The sequence below is a fragment of the Trachurus trachurus genome (genome assembly GCF_905171665.1).
Source record: "Trachurus trachurus genome assembly, chromosome: 18".
In the NCBI taxonomy this organism is placed as follows: Eukaryota; Metazoa; Chordata; class Actinopteri; order Carangiformes; family Carangidae; genus Trachurus; species Trachurus trachurus.
In genome coordinates, this window is record NC_139909.1 from 7,435,650 (window position 1) to 7,462,349 (window position 26,700).

Consider the following 26,700-nt stretch of genomic DNA (forward strand, 5'->3'; position numbering starts at 1 on the left):
AACAGACAAAACTCTTCAACCGAAACCCAACAACACAACGACAAGTATTGTCTTTCACAATAACACACAGCGACGTTTTAAACAACCGTGTCAAGCCTCCGGAGCACCGACCGACCGACCGAGCGGCCGTTAGCGGGGATTCGAGCGGCCTTTGGCGGCCTTAAAGTTGTCGGTGTCCGGGTGAACTTGTTCCGAGTTGTGGTGGTGGTGGTGGTGGATGTAACAGGAGGAAGAGGAGGAGGTGGAGGAATAATGCCGCTGTCTCTGCTGCTTTGACCACCCGGCTCCATTTTCCCATCACCAGAGACGAAGGGGAAGAGAGGATAACGAAGGGGAAAACATTAAAAAAGACGACAGAAATGGCCGAGGCTCGGTCGGAGGAAGACGAGGAAAACATGATGAGGGACACCACCACCACCACGCGTGAACAAGTGGTGCGACGGCAGCCGAACGGTAAAACTAAAGAAAAACAAAACACGAACATATTTCACCTGTTTGACACCTGATATCGATTATATCCATTGATACACGCTGGGGAAAGTAGTTGTCACCAACCTGTTGGTTAGTTAAACTGCGGAAATAAGAAAACTTCACCTGAAACTACTGATCTACAGATAACAGAACAATGTCTCAATACCAAGCTTAAAATAGATTGTAGCTATTGTTATTTTGTGTGTGTGTGTGTGTGTATTTCTGTGGTACGTTTGCGGTCCTGTTGGCCACAGTGGGAAGTCGAGGAACTCCCTTTTCTGTGATATTTGTAGCATGCCTGTAAAACCTCTCATAGGACTGATAAAACTGTTTATTTATGTATAGAAAGTTCAGGCTGGACTCAGATGACCAGAAACTGTATGGTTTATTATAGAAAATGAACAATTTAGAGCCATAAAATAGTATGCAACATGAAAAAAGTTTATACCAAAGTTAATATGTTTGCATTTCAGTTTTGTAGAGACTAAAGAAAATCCAAATAGAAGTGTAGAAAGTTTACTTTCATATACAGATTAGGGGTAACAATGAAGAAACTTCATGGACTTAAAACAAATGGGTCATCCTTTACTGATCAGGCCTAATCTTATGAATATTTTGACAAATTAGCTGTTACAGAAGGATAATGACAGATAATTAAAGAGGAGCTTTTCTACTGGGTGGGACCTGCTCAAAGCCAGAGCCATAAATCCTCATATCAACCAGTGAACACACTCATCATTTGGGGCAAAGTTCACACGTGGAGTTATGAACACACACACACACACTCACACATAACATTCCCAGTTGGATATGGTGCAGGCCTGTGCCAAGACTTACAACCATTAATTTAGTGTACAAGTCCTCCCTCTTTGTCTTGTTGTGTCTCTCTCTCTGTCTCCGTCTCATTGAGGCAAACACAACGTAATAATTTAACATGTCTTGACTTCTCAAGGCTGTTCTTTGTAAGTGTGTGTGTGTGTTTGTGTAATCCCACAAAATCCTGTTGGGTGACATCCTCGTTATATCTTTGGAAAAATGACAGCATAACTTCAACGCACTCTGTCAGATGTTTTTCATGAAAGACTGTGGACAGAGAATTGATTATTGATTTTTTTAGTTATTATCCTGTTTTATCTTCTAGCTGTTTTTTTCTCATTTCCAGTTTTGATTGTATATGTTTAAAGTGTCAATAGATAATCTGTCAAACCTCCAACAACAGGCCGGATGAAGACGCACCAGTCGACTCTAAACGGTCTTTTAGGATTTGCTGATGTCAGTTTGTTTGGACTAAACAGGTGAAAAAGAAACAGGAAGTTGAAATTCCACTGACAGGTGATAATAAGTGACGGTTGACCTGACAGGGAAGTGCAGTACAATAACACTACGGGCTGAGCAAAGAGAGGAAAAAAAAGACATTTCAGATTCAAGTTCGCTTTCAAAATAAAGCGTTTCCTTCTTTCCTCGAGGCAGAAAACCAAACCAGTTGGCCTCCTCAGTGAGAATTGCATCCAAGCTCTTTGGTTTCAGCAACAGCTGCCAAGATTTACCGCTGTCCAATAACAACAACAAAGACATCCTCAGGGCAATTAGCATTACTTCATCATCTAACACTCGTAATGTGGTAAAAAACACAGATCTGGGAGCATGTGTTGCTCACAGTCGAAGTCAGCTGGTGTTGTGCAAGGCATGTGATGTCGGCGAGCTGAGGTCACCAAGTTCTCACCAAATGTGTTTCAAATGTGTTTTTTTTTTTATTATTATTTATTGGTTTTGAGCTTAAGTGAAGTGTTTTGATTCCAAAGAGATGAAAATATTTTGCACCATGGAGGAAATCTAATTGGGAATCATAGGAAATATGTGGACGCAAACCAACAACATCAAATCCGTAACGCTGGAGAGCAACCGCAGCCCTTCTGGTCTGAACAATCTGTGATCAATTCTTCTGGCATCCGAGCTCGGTTGTTTCCCAAAAGGTTTGACGTCGTCGGCCTCTCGTCAGCCTCGGGAGCAGCTGCCCAAATCAAAACATTGGAAGTTACTGCAGAAAAACAAGAGTGAACTAAGGCAGTAAAAAAAAAAAAAGGCAAGAAGTGGAAACTAATTGATAGTTTTAGGTGATAATTATCCACTAATCTCTTTTAATGAGGTAATAAAACGTCTCCAGACTACCTTTTTAAAGGTTTTCAGACATTCCCACGACAAAGTGACCCAGTTACTCCCTCACGTGCTCCACTGTTGAAGTGACAGGTGATGAATGTCACATGTGAGCGTCCCATTGTTCCTCCGATAAAAGGCAAAGATTTCCAACCAGGCAGTCCGATAGTCACAGGGTTCAAATGGTTCAAACATTTCCCTGTGACAAAGAGTATTCAGGACTTAAAGGGATAGTTCACCCACAATTCAAATTTCACTCATTATCTACTCACCCTCATGTGGACTAAGAGCTGGGAGAAGTTTCAGAGTCCTCCGTCCCTTCTCTGAGTTACAGGGGGGTCCGTGCAGCAGTATTTGTCCATATAATGGTTGTGAATGGATACCACTTTTCTTTGTCCAAAAAGACACACCAAAAAACATCCAAATACCCCAATGCTGCTCGTATGTAATGTCCCTCTTGTATTGAAGCCCCGAAATGCGAAATTGTTCCGAAAAAAATTAAATAAGTCTATTTTTCAAGCTTGTTTTGCGCCGGCGTCAGTAATCGCGCAAGATTTGGACGGACCAGGAAGAGGAGCTTCCGCTACAAACAAGCTTGAAATATAGACTTATTAAATTTAAATTAAATTAAAAAAATTTCGTAACAATTTCGCATTTCGGGGCTTCAATACAAGACGGACATTACATACGAGCACTATGGAGGTATTTGGATGTTTTTTGGTGTGTCTTTTTTGGCCGAAGAAAAGTGAGCACCATTCACAACCATTATATGGACAAATACTGCTGCGTGGACCCCCCGTAACTCAGAGAAGGCACGGAGGACTCTGAAACTTCTCCCAGCCCTTAGTCCACATGAGGGTGAGTAGATAATGAGTGACATTTGAATTTTGGGTGAACTATCCCTTTGAAATGTAGCATCATTTTGTGGAAAGAAAAAATTACTTGAGTTTAACCTTTAGAAATCAGCAACACAAGATTTGTCCATTCTTTTAATTTGAAAGAAAATGTACCTTTATCTTCAAACAACAGTAAATTTGTACCAAATGGAAACAAGTTATTTATTTAAGCCTTTATTTTGAAGAGGTACGGTCGTTAAAAAAGAGACTGGCAGAAGACAAAGCAAACAATCACAAAAAAAAACACAAAAATAAAAACAAATTGTAATAGAAAACAAATGAAATTAATTAATTATATCCATTAACAGTATAAACATGCTGGAAAGGGAGTAGGAAGAAGTAAAAAACTTATATCCTACTCTTTAATGTTCATGTAGCTACTGTAGCTGAGTCAGGTGAATCCTTTATGTATCTACAGTCAGTATAGTATAAATTAGCAGCTTTAAGGGAGTGAAGGCTGCTCTAATGACCCTCCTGTAGTAATCCCCTTCAGTTCCTATCTCTGACCTGTGACCTCTGACCTCCCGGGGTCAAAGGACAAACCCCAACAGACGACCACCTCCGAGGGAAATGTGCTGCGCTGTGCAGTTGCATGTTTGAGCGCAGCGGCAGCGCTGAGCGCTGAGCCAGCCCTGCTGCAGGACAAACATCTGGAAGTATTAAAACTCCTGATGACTCCAGCAGAATCCAGCAGCAGCCAATCGCGGCCTCACTTCGCGTGTGCTGTCGGCCAATCGGAGAGCCGGGCCAGCACGGACGGGCGGTCCGGTCGGAGCTGCAGAGAAGGAGAGAGTAGAGAGAAGAAGTGGACGGAGCAGAGGAAAGAAAAGAGGAAGAAATTTAGACTTTTTTGGAATAGCAAGAAAGGAAGGAAGAGAAGCGGAGGAAAGAAGGAAGTGCTGGCAGACGGTTTCCTAAAGACGTCAACGTTCAGTCTCTCCGGACGCCACCAGGGAGCCAAGCTGACCTGAGATCAGTTTAAGGTGTGTGGAGAAGGAGAGGAAAGGAGGTAGGAAATGAGAAAATGCAAACACAGACAGAAAAAGACGAGTCCTGTCTTTTCCTTTCCCTCTTTTTCTTTCTCCTTTCTTTCTTCACCTTGGGAAGGTGATGACAGGGAGTTGAGGTGAGGACAAAAGCTTTTCTGTCGGTGTGGTGGTCACCTGACTGTCAGTCCAGTGTGGGCAGAGGACGTCCTCTGTCCTGGATTTTACTTTGATGTAGTTTTTTATTATTATTTTTTATTGAGGAGCAGTTTTCTTTGTGCGATTACCAGTTCCTCTTCTTCTTTTGTCTTTTCCAAACAATGAAAACATCAAAAGCACCACTTCATGTGTCAAAGACTGTTCAAAAAACCCAAAAGTTTGTCACTGCAATGTTAAAAGTCACTCTAAACTTTATGGATTTTTCTGGTTTTGACCCACATAGCGACAGTTTAACAACTAGGCTAACGAGGCTACATGTGTTTTTCGTTTTATCGTAGATTTTTTATGTGAAATTGTTAATGTTTCAACAATGTCCGTCTTTTGAAGTGTAAGAAACTGATTTGTTCTTGTTTCTTTTGGTTTTTCTTTTCCGATGCTTCATCACCAGATGACTGAATGATGACTTTTTCAATCCTTTTGTAGATGCAAATGGAGTTGAACTCTCTCTAGAACTACAACAAGATTGAATTTAAAAGAAAAAATAACCTATATACTGACAAATCTTAGAAAAATAATCCGTTTTTGCTATTTGAGAGAAGTTAAAGTCAAAGGTCCCCTGTCTGCACAACTTTACAGACCACGTCATTCAACAGAGCTGAAATGCTGAGTCAGCAGAGGGAGGGAGGTAAGATGCAAACTCTAAATGGAGACATAAATATGTGAAAGATAGAGAGCAGACCTTAAAGCCTTGCAGTATTATCATGAGACAACAAGTCTTCACTAAAACTGGGGGAAGTTCTATGACGGGTTGGGACAGATGGGATGTGATGAGTCTGGATCAGTGGGTGTTGAAAGATAAAAAATCATACACTATGTGGTCCTAAAGATCCTGGTCTCAAGTCTTCAGACAGTCTTTCCTGGTTGTTATTTTTCAGTTTATTTTGAAGCACATTTTGTCTAGATGCCATTGACATTGCCAATCAATGACGCCAAACAGCTTAAAAGCTTCTTTCCGTCCTTTTTTGGGCCTTTTGAGAACAGACGTCTCTATCTGTTAGCTGCCCGTTGTCGTCCATGTTTGTTTTAGTGTAGTTGTGTTTTTTTTTTGTTTTTTTTTGACTGTGTAAAGGTCCTGACTCTCAAAGACTAAAACATCTGTTGGTTGGAAACAACTGGAACCGATTGAGGGGGTTTGTCAAGTCAACAAGTCCTAAAAGACAATTGCTCATCGAGACCCTCTGGTTGTAGTTTACTGCAGCTTTTGGTCGTCACCACCACCTCTCTGTGGTTCGACTTAATGAATAAAGAACTGCTGCTACAAAATGATTTGAGAGAGAGAGAGAGAGAGAGAAGTGATCTGGTTTAGATCATTTAGCAACAGGGAATCTAAATACAAGAAAACAAGTCGAGGACATTTATTTTACAGTCGGTCTTTCTGTCTCTGCAGGACGTCCCGACAGACGAAAGCCTGAGCATCGTCACAGGTAAGATTTTTCTTTTTCCTCTTGGTCTCATCAGTTTGGCCAACATAAGTAAGTGTGTGTTAAATGTGACCCATGTGTACCAAGGTGTTCGTGGTCAGCGTGAATCCAGGTAATGAGTCCGACCTCTTTGATGTCAGCGTGTCGTGACAGATGTTTTGTTGTGGAACCGACGGACAGATGTTTTCACGGAGTCACACACATGTGCTTATCGGGACAGTTTTCTTCAGTATCCTCCTTGCAGACTTGCTACTTTTTTCCCTCCCCTTCCCCTTCTCCTTTGGTTTTTCTTGGTGTGACACACTCCTGAAAGTATTTTGGCTGTTGGCCGGTTGTCATGGCAACCAGCCGGAGAAGTCACGGGGTTTAAAAGACTTGAGTGTGTGTCTGTTTATTGGGGAGAAAACTGAGCCTCGGTTTGACTTTATTTCACTTAAAACCAGAGAAACAAAAAGGATTCTTAGAAGGAGGTTGTGAAACGTTGACGAAGCAGCAGACTGTGAATAAAAAAAAAAGGTTGTTAACAGCGTAAGTGATTAATTAAGAAAGGGAAGTCTCTCAGATTATGGGGTTTTCCTTTTTCCACTTCAGGGTTCTTGAGGTGTTTTCTCTGCTGGAGGTTTGACCTCAGTCCGGTAATTACTCTCAGCTCGTCACCTTAAGCAAAACACATGTTGAGAGCTGATCCACTGACTCAGACAGCTGTGAACTGCAGAGAGAGATAGATAGATAGATAGATAGATAGATAGATAGATAGATAGATAGATAGATAGATAGATAGATAGATAGATAGATAGAAAAAAGAGATATGTTAACAACTTATACATGTATGTGCATGTATTTTTTGTTTAAAGAACCATAAACCATCTCAGTGTAGTTTTCCCATCTCCTTTCTCAGCTCCTCTCTAGTAACAACAGGTTGGTGTCAGCCAATCAGAAGAGAGGAGGCTCCGAGCTTCTCTTCTAATTGGCTGACTTGTTTTCTGAGTGAGCCAATAAAAAATAGAGCAGATTTCAGAATAAAACACTCAGAGAAACCAAATCCTGTCAAGTGTTGGAAGGTGGTTCCAGGTGTTTGTGGTTGTGACATCACAAAGTGACAGGAAGTCCTGACGGCTGGTTTTAAGGCTCAGTTTCTGAATACAGGCTGTGTGCATTTCTCTGTGGACTGAGGCTTTGATACTTTCACAGTATTAATATAGAACCTAGAGCTGCTTTATAATCACACTACACATGGACATCTACCTTTATACTGTATGGAGCTTTAACACAAACATCTACCTTTATACTGTATGGAGCTTTAATACAAACATCTACCTTTATACTGTATGGAGCTTTAACACAAACATCTACCTTTATACTATGGAGCTTTAACACAAACATCTACCTTTATACTGTATGGAGCTTTAATACAAACATTTACCTTTATACCGTATGGAGCTTTACATTGTGTCTTGTCCACATTAAGGACTCATTAGTGGTCAGAAACACCACAGGGAACCTTTAAGCCTCTTTTTTATGGTCGAATTACTTCTGTCACTTTACATTTGTGCGACCAAGTATGAATCCCGTCTGTGTGAATTATCACACCCTCTGATGTTCGCCTCATTAACCCACCTCCTGGTCCGGCTGTATATTAGTAGTTAGTTAGTTAGTTACCGTAGCTGTGATTTACGTCAGCCTCTGCCTTTAACTGCTGGACCCGACCGGCAGTCGCACACACCCCAAAATGATGTAATGGGGCAAACGGAAAAGCCATGACAACATTAACCAAACACAGAAAAAGAAATAGAGGGACACAGTGTTCACAAAATAAACACTCAGCAAGTCTGAAAAATGGCCATCAGGTTCAAATTAACACCTCAGAGTCTCAAAAACCCCCAGACTTTATCTACTAAATGTTATTTAACCGAGTTTCTCTCAGTGTTTTTGTTTTGTTTATCAGTGATGGTGGAAAAAGGAGGATAGGATTGTTTTTTTTTCTTTCCATCAAAGCGTGTGTGTGTGTGTGTTTGGGCAGTGTCAGGGGTGAGTCATGTGTGTGTTGATGGTTTGGAGAGACAGAAGGAGCTGAGCAGAGACAAAGACACAGGGAAAGACAAGAAAAGGGTTCAACAATTAAAAAGACAGACAGAAAGAAAGAAAGAAAGAAAGAAAGAAAGAAAGAAAGAAAGAAAGAAAGAAAGAAAGAAAGAAAGAAAGAAATAGCGGCTGAAAGACGTCTGACCTCCTGTCGTGTCCTGGTGAGTCTGGCTCCGATTCCTACTCTGCCTAGCAACAACAGCAACTTTTCCGTTCAAACAGAAAAGAACTTGGCTTCGACCTCTTGGATCATCTCTGAATCATTTGGACAGTTCTGGTTTCAGACAGGTGAAGTCTGTGAATCTGACGAACAGGAAAATCTGCTCTGGATGTTTTTTTTTTTTTTTATAGATATAAAGAATGTGCTGAATGTGAAAAACAACATTTTGCAAACCACAAAGGAGGAAACTGTTTAGTCAAGGCGGCCTCTGACTTAAAACGTAAAAGTATTTAGACGTTTCAGAAGGTTTGTTCTCCTCTTGGTCCGTCACCATCAGTTTCTCCTCTGGGATACAAAGAGGATGTTTCACTCTTTCACCTGCAGGAAGTCGGTTTAAACTCTTCCTGTGTTTCTGAGGGGAAAACCACCACCTACTTGTTTTGTTTTTCTATCTCTGTGTCCCGTTCCCACTGTTAAAAAGAACAAATCTGACTGTTTCAGATTCAAAGCCAAGCGGAGAGTTCAGCCCCAAGATGTTGAGCAAGGTTTTTGTTTGTGTATCTGGGTCGAGTCCAGTACAGCTAGGATCAGACTGCACGACTTCAGGCTGATTTTCACACGACACATTTTCCAACGTCGGGCCCAATTATGGACATGGGAACGACAAATGGATGTGTATAGTGATGAACAGCGATTTTGCATCTAGGAAGCTCTACTTCCATTTCCCCAATGGAAAGAGTAAAATATCTGGAGCAAAACGAGGTTGTGCGGGCTATTTCTTCTCTTTTCCCAATGGAAAGTCTGACATCTCCTACAACGTGAACCTTGGCGTTGACCAATAGGATGACAGATGATACTTCGTTTACACACAGTGAAGCTACTGTATGTTAGCTCGCTATATGTGCGCAATGTAGGTAAATGGTTTTGAGGTGAACGCCTTCGTTAACGTACCTCACGTTCTCTCTGAAGGACTGACAGTCCATGTTTTTCCTCTAGGGCTGCAACTAAAGATGATTTTCATTATGGATTAATCTCTCGGTTGTTTAATCGACCAATCGATTGGTTGTTTGGTCAATAAAATGTTGAAAAATGTCAATCAGTGTTTCCCAAATCACAAGATGACGTCCTCAAAGGTCTTGTTTTGTCCACAAACCAAAGAGATACGCAGTTTATTGTTGTAAAGGAACAAAGAAACCAGAAATATTCACATTTAAGAAGCTGAAATCAGAGAATTTGGACTTTTATTTCTTAAAAAATACGACTCAAACTGATTATTCGATTATCAAAATAGTTGACAATTAATTTAATAATCGATTATTGTGCGATTAATCAACACAAGAACGGCTCCACCATAATTTTTTCTTCCTTTTCTTTTTTGTGTCCAAACTAAAGACCGCTAGCATCACACACGGCGCTACAGTCGCCATGATTGACAGTTTGTTGCGATGCCACTGTGATTGTTTAATCTGACATGCCAGTGACCAATCGTGAAAGACAAGAAGTCTGATCCCGGCATAGAACAATCGTAGATTTGGACGACACTCAACATCTGCAGCAGATGTGATAATAACTGCAACTATAAGTCGTAGATGTTTAATATTAACGAGGTAAAGTCGTTGATACAAGTCTGAAACTTCTGCTCAGATGTAAACAGTTTGTCTCTGTTACGAGGAGCTGAGGTGTTGGTGCACTAATGTAAATGAAACTATAGATATGTCGGGAATTTACCCTCGAAAAACAGGCCTGTGGTCGACTCGTAGCCCCTCCCCCTTATTTTCTTATTTGGTGTTTTTCCAAACCTCCTCTGCCCTCGAGCAAGGCAGCGAACCTTCAGTCTGAATGAGAATGTGAATTTGCATGTGTGCAGCAGCTACAACACTGAGGGACTGGGTGGGACGAGCGAGCTATGTTTATCACTGGAAAACAGAAGGAGAGAGAGATGGAGGTGAACTAATGTGACTCATGTTTTCCTTTTCTTCTTCCTCCCTCTCTCTCTCTCTGCAGCCAAGGTCCTCTCTCGTCCATCAGAGCCGCCATCAAGAGAAGTGAGTGTCCGTCCTCCTCCAGCTCTTCTTTTTCTTCTCTCGTAGAGCAGATTCAGTATTTGATTAAATATAAAATGAGAAATTAAAACTTCCAGGTTCAATTTAAAACCTTCAGTAGCGGCTGAACCAGAACTGATCGGTGGGTTGAAGCCAATGAAAACCTGATCGATACTAATCAGACTCCCTTCACGGTGGCGCCCTGCAGTAATAAACGTTAATCAGACTGGACGTATCAGCGAATATCAGGGAGAATTAATCAAACTGAAGAATGTACAATAACAACCGAGCTGCTCCGAATATGAAAAAAAAACTTCAACAGTAAACTGAGTTTGTTTGGAAGCTGCATAAAGAGAATAAAGATCAATGTGATAATATCTGAGAGTCCAAACTGAAAGAGGAAAGAAAGTTTATTAAAAAAAATCTGAACATTTGAATTGTTGCCTGGAAAAAAATAGTTTTTTTTCCCCATATTTCTATTTTTAAAGATAGAAAATATGCGTATTGACCTTTTCTGTGGGGAAATAAAATCCAGCTGGAGGAAAAGCTCAGATCTTTTATAACTATAAAGTTCCTCTTTAAAACCATTTGGAACAGCAGCTTTATGCAAAAAAACAGTCTCATTCACATTATTACTGACACATTCATGTAAAAATATCAAGTTTTAGATGTTAAATAATGTAAAAATGTGATGAAATATAAATGTTGTTGTGATTTATTCAGCTAAACAGTTGTTTTCATGTTGCGTAACTACGGTAGAAAAGAGGTCAAGTCCACTCGAGTCTGGTTACAGCTGCGCCGTCACATAAAATTCACTAAAAAAACCCAAGATGTCTGCCCTCTCATTTAGTCATATTCTAGAGTTATAAATAAAGTTTTGTTGGTTTGGATGAGGCAGAGGTTTGTAAAGTGGTTGTTTTCTTGTTTTAAAACCTGATTTGTTTTCTCACATAAATAACTTTTAAAGCAGGAAAACAAACTGACGTGACGTGAGCTTCACTCTGTTGTTTTTTTGTTTTGTCTTCAGCTTCCACCAGGACGACGTCCCTCTCCGAGACGCCGAGGGACAGAGAGAGAGACAGAGACAGAGAGAGGGAACGAGAGAGAGACAGAGAAAGAGACAGAGAGAGAGACAGGAGGTGAGACACTGTTTCATATCATAAAACAGACCTCAGACCTCACACGGTGAAGCTTCGTGATGTTGATGCTGCAGAAAACACTCGACCTCGTCCTGCGAGGTGATCGACCTGATGGACTGTTGGGTCATCGCCCCCTCACATCCTCGATCTTCTCCGGCTCATAAACATTTATAAACTTCTCCCTGAGCTCCTTGTTGCTTCAGACTGAGGAGATAATAAAAAAAGCACAGGATGTTTTATTTTTAAGGACTTACAGTAAAAGTTACCTGACCTGAACACCTGGTGGACACATGGTGGACCGGAGAGGGGAAATGTGCAAAAGAAGAAAGTTGAATTTCTTCATGTTTTCATTTTTGTGTGTGACTTTAGCTCATTTTAATTAGTGCATTAGCAATGAAGCTGTAATAGAAACAGCTACCTTTATTTTGAAGGACCTCTTATAGAAATGCCTTTATTTTGAAGGAGCTTTCATGGAAACATCTAGCTTTATTTTGAAAAAAAGCTCTAATAGCAACAGCTACCATTATTTTGAAAAAGCTCTTATGGCAACATCTAGCTTTATTTTGAAGGACCTCTTATAGAAATGCCTTTATTTTGAAGGAGCTTTCATGGAAACATCTAGCTTTATTTTGAAGAAGCTTTATTTTGAAGAAGCTTTCATGGAAACATCTAGCTTTATTTTGAAGGAGCTCTAATAGCAACAGCCACCTTTATTTTGAAAAAGCTCTAATGGCAACATCTAGCTTTATTTTGAAGGACCTCTTATAGAAATGCCTTTATTTTGAAGGAGCTTTCATGGAAACATCTAGCTTTATTTTGAAGGAGCTCTAATAGCAACAGCTACCTTTATTTTGAAGGAGCTCTAATAGCAACAGCTGCCTTTATTTTAAAGGCGCATCTAGCTTTATTTTGAAAAAGCTCAATAGCAATGCCTAGCTTTATTTTGAAGGCGCTTTCATGGAAACATCCAGCTTTATTTTGAAGGAGCTTTCATGGAAACATCTGGCTTTATTTTGAAGGAGCTTTCATGGAAACATCTAGCTTTATTTTGAAGGAGCTTTAATAGCAACATCTAGCTTTTTTTTATATTTTTTATGAAGGAGCTCTAATAGCAGCATCAACCTTTATTTTGAAGGAGCTTTAAAACCCTGCTGATTCTGTTGCTAGGCGACCAGAGATCACCATCCTGTCTGCGGAGCCTCTGGCCTCCACTTCCTGGTTCCCCGGGGCCGCGGCCGGTTTCCCCCCTCCCCCTCCTCCTGCAGCGCAGATCTGGGGACCCACGATCCCTCCGACCATCCAGGTAGCTGTCCGTCAAACAGCTTGTTGATTGATTGATTGATTGATTGATTGATTGATTGATTGATTGATTGATTGATTGATCGATCGTCTGTCTCCTCCTCAGCCTCCTCCGTCCTATGAGGAGGTGATCAGAGAGAAGACTCAGGAGCAGCGTCTCCTCCCTCCTCCTCCTTCTTCTTCTTGTCCTCCTTCTTCTTCTCCTTCTCCCTCCTCCTCCTCGTCATCACCACGTCCTGTCTCCACGACGACCATCGCCACCCAGACCGACCAATCGGCGCCAAGCGACCCGCCTCCTGGTGAGCGTCGCTCCTTTATCACGTCATTTTTTAATATTTTTATTAATGAAGAGTTCATTTGCAAAAGCAGATAAGTGCCATTTTGAAAAGAAATGAGCTGAGGCTTTGTAATTATTCTTTGCACAGTGTTGTTTTCAATAAAACTTTATTTTTTTTGAGATATATGTCTGTTTTGTTACATCTCAAAGTCACTCAACTTTGGTTTGACTGATATCACCTTATGTAAATAAAAAATAAAAAATGAAGATTCTATTTTAGAATTTCTATTTCTATTTCAGAAGATTCTATTTTAGAAGATTCTATTTTAGAATTTCTATTTCTATTTCAGAAGATTCTATTTTAGAAGATTCTATTTTAGAATTTCTATTTCTATTTTAGAAGATTCTATTTTAGAATTTTGTTTAAACGGAGTTATCTGCTTTTGCAAATGAACTCTTGTTAATTGATTGATTGATTTGTTTCCGTGCAGAGCGACGACCCGTGCGACCTCCGCGACCACGGCCGCCGCTCTCCTGTCCCGTCAAGTCGTCTCACGTCGATGACATCACCAGCACCGGCAGCCAATCAGCACCCGGCTCCATCAACGGCGACGCAGCAGCTCAACCCGAGTCGATCGCACACTCCTCCTCCTCCTCCTCCTCCTCCTCCTCCTCCGCGCAGACGACGCAGTGCTGTGACGTCATCGCCGGGCTTTGTTCGCCGGTGGTGACATCACACTCTGGTGCTCAGACCGACCAATGGGAGCAGGCGGTCGCCGCTGTTGACACGGCAACGCCCCCAACCACTCCTTCTTCTTCTTCTCCTCCTCCCGTCCAGCAGCAGCAGCAGCAGCAGCAGCGTCCCAGACCGCGCCCTCGCCCTCGCTCCAAGCTCGCCGTCAGTCATCAGCCGATCGCCGGCGGCAACAACAACGACGACGTTAGAGTCCAGACGCTGGTGAAGCTCCGTGACGACGGCTTAGCGACGCTCGCCGCCGCCCGCGCAGGAGCCGACAACGCCGCCGCCAACGGCAACCAGGAAGTGAGTCAGGGGAAGTACCTGCAGGAGCTGCTCGAGGCCTTCAGCTCCGACGACTGGGGCTTCCCTGATCGCCGTAGCGACAGCAGCAGCGGCGGCGGCCACAGCCAATCAGAGAGCGAGGAGGAGGAGGCAGCAGCGGAGGAGGAGGAAGAGGACATGGCGACGCTGAAGGCGCGGATCCAGGCCTTCGAGCAGCAGCAGCAGGTGGCCGATGGGAACAACGGAGACTTCGCTGCCGCCGCAAAGAGACCCGAACCGCGTCCACGCCCTCGTCTCCAGGGGCAACCGGCGGCCAAATCCGCCCCGCCCGTCGTCGCACCGAAACCCAAAAACTTTTCACACACCGCGAAGCCGTCCAGCAAGGGATTCTGGGAGGACGGTGGTGTCACGGCAGCGGCGGTGACGGCGGTAACACACTCAGGCGGGACGGAGACTCTGAAAACGGCTGAGTCTCTCTCGTCTGCGGACTCGAACCTGAAACCTGCAGCAGCGGCAGCAGCGACGTCGGACACCGCCAAACCTTCGGCTCCGTCGGCGCCGCAGCCGATCAGAGCCGCCGAGAAACCTGCGCTCACTCCGAAACCAACGTCACCTGCTGCAGAAACCAGTAGCCCCGCCCCCTCTGCATCCTCTGGCCCCGCCCCCTCTGGCCCCACCCCCTCCGCTTCTACCACCGCCGCTGGCCCCGCCCCCGTCCCAGCGCCGCGACCACCTCCTCCCAAACACGCCGCCTCTTCCTCCTCCTCCTCGTCTCTCGGCGACGCCTCCTCCTCCAAACCTCCGCCCAGACCTGCCGTCGCCCCCAGGGCCGGCGTGGCCGCTGCTCCCCAGGAGAAGAGCTCCTCGGCCGGGCACAGCGCCCCCACGCTGCCCCCGAGACCCTCGGTCGGCGGAGGAGGAGGAGGAGGAGGAGGAGGAGGAGGAGGAGCGCCGACAGAGACAGGAAGTGAAGAGACGCAGGACGCCGCCGCACACACAAACCAAACTGGTGAGTGTGTCGTCATCAGTCTGTGAGCTTTACTGCCCCCAGCAGGCAGCTGAAGGAACTGCACTGCGATTTTACACTTAGACAAATATATTTATCGATAGTTCATTCAGATTTTACCGATAAACCCTGATAATTATTACACACTGGACCTTTAAAGAGAAGGTTTGATCAATTTGTTTTTAATATTGAAGCAGAAATACTTAAAATCTGGGAATAAAAAAACGTTATACATATTTACAGGACTGAATCCAGATGTTCATTGGTAACTATGGAAGTCTAAATTTTAAAAGCCAGATGAATCACTGGTTTCACATTAATTTGCTTGTTTTCTGTCTATGGTGATAATTTGACCATATGATGAACTTTCTCTGCTGTTATCTGATATTTTATGTGTTGATTTATGGATATTTTTACCATAAAATGTCAGAAACACACTGATGGATGAAGAAATAATCATTAGTGTCAGTGTTAAATGATATTTTTAAATCATTCTCACAGTTGAATGATTGATTTATTATCAGCTTTTCACATTTAATCTAATTGTTAAATATATTATATTTATATTTTTTTGTCAAAAAAAAAAGAAAACCAACTTCTAATCCAAGAGCAATACTCTGATATTGATTAACCTTAAATCAAACATCCTGTGACTGCGGCTGCACTCGACTGTGTTGACTTTACCAACGTAAACATCGGTCTCTGTGTTCGCTGCACGTGTTGCTGCTGTTTGTTGTGAGTTCAGCTCGTTTCCTGAGTGATAAGCCCAGTGTGTGTGTGTGTGTGTGTGTGTGTGATGATAAGCTTCAGTTATCGACTGATTCACAGAGCGGCTGCAGCTCTGATAACACTCACACTCGGGTTTTCTTTACACACGAGTGAAACAATGAATCCACACATGAACCGACTGGAAACGTCAAATATTATTATTATTCTAGAGGAAAGAGAGTGGGTTATTGATCATTTCCTGTGTTTCAGCCTCATTAAAACGTGTTTTATGTAGCAACAGGCTTCAGACGAGTCAAACTAAGTTTTGTTAAACTGAATGGAAGTTGTGTATAAAAGTTTATTGCATTCACTTGGGGGAAAAAAAGCTCTGTTTTTCTGAGTTATTAAATTTTTCCCCTGTTTTTCAGAGTTATTTTTACTCAAAAAACAACACAGTGGAGCTCTCCTTGTATTGCTTTGTGCTACATATTATAAACAGTAAGAGCGTGTAAGGACTGATTTCAAAATAAAGGCGACCTTCCATTTCCATTCCATAAATTGCATGATTTTGCAAGGCGATGTAGATTTTCAAAGTAAAAGCCGACTAATCTTTCTTATTTTCACCGCGTTCCCTGTAAATTCAGATTGATACTGAAAGGAGACGACCTGAAAACATCAGAGCAGTCTGATGCAGCGCCTTTATTTTGAAATCGGTCTTCACGTTACTTGCAGGTGGAAGCTTCTGGCTCGATTTTGAAATCTCGTTAAGTCAAAACAAATAAATTACTCTGAAAAACAGAGCTTTTTATTTTGTTTCCAAGTGAATGCAGGATGCTTCTGTATGTATCACAGCAAAGCATGATGGGAAATATTTAATATTTATGTTATTTTAATGTTTTTGTTTGATTTTTTTTTTCTTCTTTTTGTCATTTCAGTGAAAGGAGGACGTCCAGGCATCCCGACCAAACCGGCAGCGCTGACATCACCACGCAGAGCCAGTGGTGAGTGTGTGTGTGTGCATAAATGTGCAGTGGTGAGTGTGTGTGGACAATGCTGCGTTTGACAGACACAAATCCTGCTTCATCGTTATTCTGCAGAAATATGCAAACATGTGGAGAGACTGAAAATGGTGTGTGTGTGTCTGTGTGTTCGTATGCAAGTATCTGTGTCTGTGTCTGTGTGTGTGTGTAACATAAGAAGGGTGTGTGTGTGTGTGTGTGTGTTACATTACGCAAACGTTGTGAGAGAAAAAAGCAGCGATTGTGTGAGAAGTAAAAAGCCCCCAGTGTTCGTCTGCTGTGAGTTTGATGTGTCAGAACCGTGTGTGTGTGTGTGTGTCTGTGTGTGTTTGTGTGGCAGTGTGTGTGTGTGTGTGTGTGTGTGTGTGGCAGTGTATATTTCCCATGATGCAGCAGGCCTCAGGCTTTCTGTGCGTCTGTGTCGGTTCAACACACACCAGGAATCTGTTTGTTTGGTTGTTTTGATTTCTAGGAAATAAACCCAGTTAGGAAAAAACAAAAAAACACACACACACTCGTTGCAGCTGAAAATAAATTAAACAATAAAATAAAATATTTGCAATAGAAATGTAAATAATAGAAATAAAACAGAAAAGTATAAAAACACACAACACAGTGAGCTGGTTGTTAAAGTCGAGTCCAGAACCAGTTTGACAGTGAAACTCAACGACGCTGCAGGTTGATACTTGTGACACCGGTCGACTTCTTCTCGTGTGTGTGTGAGCTGAAGTAGGTCGTCGTCTGTGTGTGTGTCGGTGTGTGTGTGTGTCCTCCTGACCCACATGGTCACCTGATCCGCCCGTGAGGTTCAGTAACAGAGTTAAGAGGCAGAACGACTAGAAAGAGAGAGAGAGTGACTACAAACTGGAGCAGACAAAAACACAAGACACTCGTTGTTTCTATAAATAGACTTGGATAAATAAAAAAGAAACGGGGAGTAAAGAGTGTGTGACGTGTGTTACAATATTCAATTGTGTCATTTACATAAAGCCTCATCTTTATTGGCAGCAGCAGCTGTAGAAACCTCCACTCACCTCCTACACCACATGAAAGTAGATCATTTAAAACAAATATTTAACATAACATCACGGATAAAGAGTTTTTGTTCCTGTTATTTAATATTTACTACATTTGTTCTATATTTAAAGCGGGAACGCCCTCTTAGCACAAGACTGAACTGTTAGCAGCCAATAGGAACACTCTGGTTCTCTGTGAAGGCCTGTGATTGGTCGAAGGCTCCAGAAAACAGAGCAGAAAAGTGAGATTTCACTTTACTGATGCAAAAAAAAAAAATCTTTTTAAAAGGTGTACAGAAATGGCCGTTTGTCCTGTTTGTCGCGCCGAGTTGTCACGAGCTGCAACACGAGTTTACCCGAGTAAGGAAAACGAATTTGATTGGTCGTTATCGAGCGGGCGGGATATTCAAAGCTTGGGGCGAGACCGAGCTCCGTGTGTGTGTGCGTGTCTCAGACGTTGAATGACGGATTACGGATCCAATATCAGTGGCTGGTGAATCGTGTACAGGCTGACGTATAATCCGTGCGCCTGCATTATCCAATACGAAAAAAAAAATACACACTTTCATCCCGGATTTACTCAGAAATACAATTTTGCACAAAGTTTGGCCTACAACGTCTGAAAGATGAGTTATCACATTAATTTTATGATCCAGAGTGGGTTCAAATTCAATTTTCTTTTCTGTACACCTTTAAAATCTAAATGACTTTTATTGTCATTTCAAATATGTTTTTATCGATTTATTCACATGAAATAAAAAACATGCGACGTCCTGGTACGAGGATCGATCCCAGGATTTGAACATCATCCAAGGTCGAAGCGAAAGAAATATAGAAACTTCAAAAAAACAAAAAACAATTTACTTTACTTTGATTTTTTTAGACTTAAACCTCTGTTATTATCCGTCTCTGCTCTTCTAAACATTGGTTTTAACCTCTAAGACGTTTTTTTTTTATCCTTTCTAAATGAGACTACTGGTAAAATCACGTCCTAGGCGCACGGTGACCCCCCCTAACTTAAAATTTTAGGAGCGAAAGCAGGAAATTTAGGGATGTACACTGTAAATTGACTTTTCCATTTCATTCATGATCCTCAAATACATTGACCTGACACCTGTAAAGACAGATTCAAGGTTCTTTGAGTTGATCCTTCCATGTTTCACCAGTGTGTGTAAAAAAAAAAAAAAGACCCGGCCAATTTACTGTGAGTTTATGAGTCACAGTTTTTCTTCTTTCTCCACCTCCAGCTCCGACTCTGGCTCCTAAACCGGCTCCTCCAGATCCAAACCCGGTCGCAGCCAAACCTGCAGCTGCAACGACCGCAGCAACGACGGTGACGACGGTGACGATGACCGCCAAACCAGCAGTCGCTCCTCCTCCGATCCAAACCAAACCTCCAACCACGACCACGACTCCAGCTCCGGCTCTGAGGAGAGGCTCAGCACTCCAGACCAAACCCGACTCCAGCAGCACCAACACAAACTCCTCCGACCCTCCTCTTCCTCCACGGTGAGAAACAAACAACATCTGGTAAACTGATAGAATCAATCACCAGCGTCCAGAAGGTCAAAGGTCATCTAGTCTAGTGTCTCGTACCTGTAATAATAGGTACTTGATTTGAATTGTAAACATTACTACACTTTGGCCCATTGCCATAATCCCTATAGTCATAGCAGTAGGTTCGTTACCTTTAATTGTCGGTGCAAGCTGTTTTTAGAACGGCGGAGCAGAGCCGTGAGCTGCTCAGAGCTACGCTACGGAGGCTCATTATGGGATTTCTTGGTTTCCCTCATCAAACTCATCAAATACACAATCCAACAACTCCACAACGCTCTGGTGGACAAGTTGTGACCTGCACATTCACCACACTATGAGATAATAATGGAACGTTACCACACAGAGTTGTTTTAGAGGTAGATACAGAGACTGATTGATGAAAAACTGCCCCTGAAGGCAACGCGCATCAGCGGTTTTGCATGAATTTCCCTCTAAAACAACTCTGTCTGGTAACGTTGTGTTATTATCTCATAGTGTGGTGAATGTGCAGCTCACAACTTGTCCACCAGAGCGTTGTGGAGTTGTTGGATTGTGTATTTGATCAGTTTGTATCCAGATTTGGTAATCGTGAAAAGTTTGGATCTGATCAGACTTATCTCAGTTGTTCAAAGCTCAGTTTGTATCTGGATCAAATTAAATATGGATGACTTAATCCTGGATGGAAAAACAAGGGATTTCAAAAACCTTTTGAACAACTGGACCCAGATGTGAATCTGATCGATCGATTGATCTCTCTCTCTCTCTCCTCAGTCCGTCCAGTGGGAAGTTCCTCCCCCTTCGTCCTCCTCCAATCAAATCCATTCCCGGCCGGCCGCCTCCTCCGGCCATCGGCTCGGCCTCCTCGGCCAATCAGATCCCTCCTCCTTCCAAAGCCGTCCCCGCCCCCTCCTCCGTCTCGCCCGTCGTCGTTGTCGTCGTCCAGACAACGCCCCCGTCGCCTCCGTCTGTAGCAGCCAATCAGAGTCAGAGTCAGAAGGCGGCGAAGAGAGGACCGCCGCTGCCGCCGCGGCCCAAACCGGGACACCCGCTCTACAACAGCTACACGGTACACACACACACACACACACACACACACACTTGCTAATAGGCCTCTTGTCATGCCCTATTGATTAACTGTTTTATTGTATTGTATTGTTTTATATTAAATTTTTCTGTGTAATTTATATATATAATATTATTTATGTAACCTTGTTTTCACCTTTAGCACTCCCCTCCCCCTTCAGGCTGCACTTGAAAATAAGAATTTGGTTCTTAATTTGCTCACCTGGTTAAATAAAGGTTAAATAAAAATTAAAAATAAAACACACACAGTAAACATGACGTCATACATTTGAAATCTCAGATGACTAACTCCCCCCTGTGGTGTGTCGCCATAGAAACAGGAGGTCCTGATCGTCCTGGACGACCCCAGCCCGGTCCAGACGCCGGTCGCTCCTCTCGTCAGCCCGTCACCGTGTCTGCTGGACCTGGACCCAGAACCACAACCACAACCGGAACCGAAGCCAGAGCCAGAGTCGGAGTCGGCCCCCGACCAGGACCGGCAGTCGAAGCCCGGTCTGGAGGATCTGGACCCGACAGAGTCACAGGTACCGGACCAGACCGGACCGGACCGGTGTCAGTAGCTGGGTTTCCATTGCAGGTTTTCCCAAAATAAAAGCGAAATTTCCAAAAAAGTCCAGTTGCTATTTGCAGCTGTTTCCATTGAAAGGTGTTTGACGAAGGAAGTGTAGTCCCGCGAGACTTCACTTTGAGGAAGATGGATGTAAGCGTCTCCATGCGTTTCCATGGTGTTGGGACAGCGTTCTCTTGTAGTTTTTAACAGAAGACGAAGGCAGCGCTTGATTGCTCCAAAGCAAAGCTTTTATATTTAAGCAATATATCACGACAGGCCATGGTATATGCTCATTATACCACAGCTAAGGGGCGTTGTTCGGCCCGACACGAAGCGACAACGCCCTTTCATGTAGTTTTATTCAACCCGAAATACAGTACGCTGTGAAAAGGCTTTAGAATAGTAGCTGTGGTATATGCTCATTATACCACGGTTAACAACCAATCAGATCGCCGGATTTCACCTTTCTGTTTTATACAGTATATACGATATATATTAGTTTAGTTTAGTTTTTTACTTTTTATAGAAATTACAGCTCAACATAAATACAGCAGCTAGACAAGGTCTTTAAAAAAACTAACAGAACAATACAATAGACATTCAGACCGAGGTGTCGGCTGAAGCTGAGCTTATTTTGCCTCCTCTGTTATAGATCAAGTTATATTAAAAACTATGCAATCTACTAGTTTCATTTATCAGCAAATAATTTATTGCGATATTATTTAGGTTTTTGCATTTCTAGGGGAAATGGAAACACACCTAGTGTCACTGGTTGAAGGAAAAAACTTTTATCTCTCAGGCTTCATCAGTTGAACTTTGTGCTGGTTTTGTTTTCCAGTCGATCCTCCCGGTGGCGCCCAGCGAGCAGAAGGAGCAGCCCGACCCCAAACCTGTCAGGTCAGACACACACACACACACACACACACACGCATATAAACAGTCCACTTTATTTATACAGCAGCACATTTCCAAAACATAAAAGTTAACGAAATGCTGCACAGTAATTTACATGGAGCACAAATGGTTGAGAAAAACTTAAAATAAACATAAAAAACAATTTTAAAAAGAATAAAAAAGGAATAAAAAACAATAACACACAACACAATGGACCAGACACACACCTTACATCTTCTGTGTGTGTGTGTGTGTGTGTGTGTGTGTGTGTGTGTGTGTGTGTGCAGCGGTCCGCGGTGCGTGGCCGTGTTCGACTACGAGGGCGAGGAGGAGGACGAGCTCACCTTCTCGCAGGGCGACGTCATCGTGCTGCTGCAGCTGGTGGGGGCGGAGTGGGGCCGGGGGCAGATCCACGGCCGCCAGGGCATCTTCCCCCTCAGCTTCACCCAGGTGGTGGAGCCCCTCCCACCGCCGTCGCCCGGGGAGACCAGGAAGACGGCGCCATCGATGACCAAGGACACGGCGCCGGTGATAGAAAACACAGGTCAGATCATGAAGCTTCTGCTCCTTTATCCTTTTTATTTATTCATATTATTTATTGAAACTGGAGTCTTTATTCTATATTATATTTATTATTATTTATTTATTATAGGACCTTCTGACAAACAAGAAAATAGCAATTTGTATATTTTTTTAATTTAATTTGTATCATATTTGATGCATCCAGCATTTTTAAAACGTATTGCTCACAGTTTATGTGTAAATTTTATGTTTTATACATGAGATTTTTTAAAACAGTCTGACACTGATGATATAGAGGCATAAAAACTGTGTATCAATTAAAATATGATATACTAGGAGTGAAACAGTTAAAGGGATAGTTCAACATTTTGACAAATTGGCCCATTGCCATCCCTATAGTCATAGCAGTAGGTTCGTTACCTTTAATTGCCAGTGCAAGCTATTTTTAGAACGGCGGAGCATCCCTTTAAGCCCACTTTCAGTTTAAATCAGTTTATAATAATCTAGGGCTGCAACTAATGATTATTTTTATTATCGATGAATCTGTCGATTATTTAAACGGTTAATCGATTAGTTGTTTGGCCAATAAATATTAAAAAATGTTGAAAAATGTCAGTCATTGTTTCCAAAACCACAAGACGACGTCCTCAAATGTCTCGTTTTGTCCACAAACCAAATAGAGACTCAGTTTATCGTCATAAAAGAACAAAGAAACCAGAAATATTCAGATTTAAGAAGCTGAAATCAGAGAATTTTGACTTTTTTTCTTATAAAAAACGACTCAAACCGATAATTAGATTATCAAAATAGTTAACGATTGATTTAATAATCGATTACTGTGCGATTAATCAATTAATTGTTGTGGCTTCATAATAATTTAATCATCTTTTTATTAATTTGTCGCCCGCAGCAACAAAGACGCAACAGATCACAAACTCAGAGGTGAGTGTGTGTTTGTTGTGTAACTTCTACACAAACGTCACAACAGCATGTTCCTCTTTGTGCTCATGCAACAGTATCTGTGTGTGTGTGTGTGTGTGTGTGCGTCCAGGTGGAGCAGTGGGTCATGGCCCTGTTCGATTTCCCCGGTCAGACGGCAGACGACCTGTCCTTCCACAAGGGGGCGCTGATCCAGGTGACGGAGCGCGTCGACGCCGAGTGGAGGAGAGGGAGGCTGGAGGGGAGGGAGGGGCTGTTCCCCGCCGCCTTCACACAGCCACAGCAGGGTAACACACACACACACACAGACACACACACACACACAAACTGACAACAAAACAAAAACAAAAGCAACCTGCAGAGTAAAGATGTGGAATAAAAAAAACTAGAGCTGAACAGATTAAGAATAATGATGATGTGTTCAGTCTATTTTCTCTTATTCTACTTTTTTATTCTTATTTGCTCTTGCTTTAAGCTCTATGTTTAATATTTACAATTTTTTTGGATGCTGTTCTTTTTAAATGTTTCGTCTTTATGTAAAGCACATTGAGTTGCCTTGGTATTATGAAATGCGCTATATAAATAAAGATGCCTTGTCTACTTCCTGTCCTGCTCCAGGCGGGTGGAGTTTGCATCTCGATGCATCACATCCCCAATTTTCTACTTTGCCAAACATGGTTATTTCATTATTTAACATAAATAATCATACAAATATGATAACTTTTTATGTACATAAAATAAAATAGAAAATATCATTTAAATTCTTTTCCACCAAACAGCAGCTGAACACACAAAGAAAAAGAAAAGGCCACTCACTCTACTTAAAGGTGCACTTGTTAATTCCTCAAAAACAAAACGTAAACCTTGTCATTGTGATTTAAAATGAAATAAATCACCGTCTCTGTTTGTGAACATCATCAAACGTCAATGAATTATTTGTCGATAAATCGATTATGTAACACAACTGCATCGATTCAGAATCTTCCCATTAAGAGTCTCAACGCATCTTTGAAACCATTATTTTAGGCGCCTCTAAACAGCAACATGACTGGAATCTGCCAAGGCCACATTTTAAAAGCTAATGTGATGAACGGCCAAATAAAAAATCGGATCTGAGCAAAAAAAAAATTAAAAAATCCAGATGAGCATGAAGAGCTGCAGTCTGAACGTAGCCTTTGTGTCTGCAGGTCAGCTGATCCAGGACCAGCAGTCAGCGGGTGGAGCGGCGGCCAAGGCTCTGTTTGACTTCACCGCAGAGAGCGAGGACGAGCTCTCGCTAAAGGTGAGGAGACAAACATACAGTAGATTTCATAAACAGCTCAGCCACAGATTCATCAGTCTTCACAGATCCAGAAAAGAAAAAAGAGGACAGTGTAATTTCAATAAAATAAAATAGTACACAGCAATAGAGAATACACAGTTATGGCTTCAGTTCATTCATCTCAAGGTATTTAACCCTCCTGTTGTCCTCCCGGGTCAAGGAAGGAAGGAGAGAAAGAAAGATGGAGGAAGGGAACAGATTGATCAAGGAAGGAAGAAGAAGGAAGGATGAAGGGAAAGAACGAAAGTAAGAAAGAAAGGGAACAGATTGGGTCAAGGAAGGAAGAAGAACGAAGGGAAAGAAGGGAGGAAGGAAGTGAAAAGGATGGTGGGAAGAAAGAAGGAAAGAAGGATGGGAAAAGGGAACAGATTGGGTGAAGGAAGAAGAAGGAAGGATGGAGGGAAAGAAGGGAGAGAAAGAAAGAAAGAAAGAAAGAAAGAAAGAAAGAAAGAAAGAAAGAAAGAAAGAAAGAAAGAGAACAGTTTGGGTCAAAGAAGGAAGAAGAACGAAGGGAAAGAAGGGAGGAAGGAAGTGAAAAGGATGGTGGGAAGGAAAGAAGGATGGGAAAAGGGAACAGATTGGGTCAAGGAAGGAAAAAGAAGGAAGGATGGAGGGAAAGAAGGGAAGAAAGAAAGAAAGAAAGAAAGAAATAAAGAAAGAAAGAAAGAAAGGGAACAGTTTGGGTCAAAGAAGGAAGAAGAACGACGGGAAAAAGGGTGGAAGGAAGTAAAAAGGATGGTGGGGAGAAGGAAGGGAGAAAGGAAGGAAAGAAGGATGGGAAAAGGGAACAGATTGGGTGAAGGAAGGATGGAGGGAAAGAAGGGAGGAAAGAAAGAAAGAAAAAAAGAAAGGGAACAGTTTGGGTCAAGGAAGGAAGAAGAACGAAGGGAAAGAAGGAGAAAGGAAGTGAAAAGGATGGTGGGAAGAAGGAAGGAAAGAAGGATGGAAAAAGGGAACAGATTGGGTCAAGGAAGGAAGGGAAATGATGGTGGAAAGAAGGGAGAAAGGAGGGAAGCAAGGATGGAGGAAAGGAGAGGAGAAAGGAGGGATAGAGAGACAGAAGGAAGGGAGGAAAGAAGGACCAGTCGAAGTGCAACACATTAATCAGCTCTCGTTACCACATGTCGGCCCGTAGAATGCGTTTTCTCGCTACAACAAACCGACTTTCACACTTATTTATCAACGGTAACACACTCATGGCTCCTAAAACAGCGTGTGTCATGTTTTATATCTAAATCTGACTCATGTTTCTGTGTCTGTGTCTGTGTCTGTGTCCTGCTGCAGGTTGGTGACATCCTCTCTCAGGTGGAGCCTGTAGACGAGCAGTGGATTCTGGGAGTTGTGGGCGGGAAGCGCGGGATCGTTCCTAAAAACTACATTTCACTTCTCTGACGAGGGAAATCGGCCTGAAAACGACTGTTGATTGACAAGTTTTGTTATTGGTAGTTATTTTTTTGTTTTTGTTTTTTGTTTTTTGATCTTGACTCAGAGTGACACTGACGTCACCATGGCAACTGAGACGGACGACGACAGTGAACAGGACGGACCCGTGCTGCCTTGACGACTGAGTTCAATGTGTTTTTTTTTTTTTTTGGTCTTAACGTCCGTCTGTCTCGTTGTTGTGATGTTTTAATTGTTTTTTTTTCCTCCGGGACTTTGGTCGGACTCTGTTTGTTTGGATTTAACTGGTTTGGATTTACCCGGGACTCGTGGACTCGAGGACTCATGGACTCGTGGACTCGAACTTGTGATCATCTGTGCACTAGTTGTGACGGGACGTATAAAGGAAACACACGGCTGGATCTGCTCCGTAGCTTCTCCTCTTTCTATCTGATAACAAACGTTTATCTCTAACATAGTGAAACCAGCTGAGCACTAACTACAAAACTGCACCTTTTTTTTTTTTTTCAGTAGCAGGATGTTGGTCGTCCCGGTGACG

General features: G+C 42.5%; 1 protein-coding gene across 1 annotated transcript; it reads left to right on the top strand.

Moving 5' to 3' along the window:
- LOC311001837 (uncharacterized protein) lies at positions 1 to 26,700 on the top strand. The gene is made up of 19 exons (XM_083993016.1): positions 1 to 453; positions 6,114 to 6,150; positions 10,394 to 10,434; positions 11,459 to 11,570; positions 12,738 to 12,873; positions 12,976 to 13,168; positions 13,638 to 13,936; positions 13,988 to 15,073; positions 15,104 to 15,176; positions 16,817 to 16,882; positions 19,164 to 19,425; positions 20,224 to 20,518; positions 20,850 to 21,059; positions 21,924 to 21,982; positions 22,267 to 22,523; positions 23,412 to 23,443; positions 23,553 to 23,727; positions 24,628 to 24,722; positions 26,046 to 26,700. Exons 1-19 carry the CDS (start codon positions 360 to 362, stop codon positions 26,151 to 26,153), a joined length of 3,630 nt encoding a protein of 1,209 aa, XP_083849142.1. The 5' UTR covers positions 1 to 359; the 3' UTR covers positions 26,154 to 26,700.

Coding starts and splice junctions, on each gene's coding strand:
- LOC311001837 (XM_083993016.1), top strand. CDS start 360: ATGGCCGAGGCTCGGTCGGAGGAAGACGAGGAAAACATGATGAGGGAC. Junction 6,151..10,393: donor AAGCCTGAGCATCGTCACAG/GTAAGATTTTTC, acceptor CTCTCTCTGCAG/CCAAGGTCCTCTCTCGTCCA. Junction 23,444..23,552: donor AACAGATCACAAACTCAGAG/GTGAGTGTGTGT, acceptor GTGTGCGTCCAG/GTGGAGCAGTGGGTCATGGC.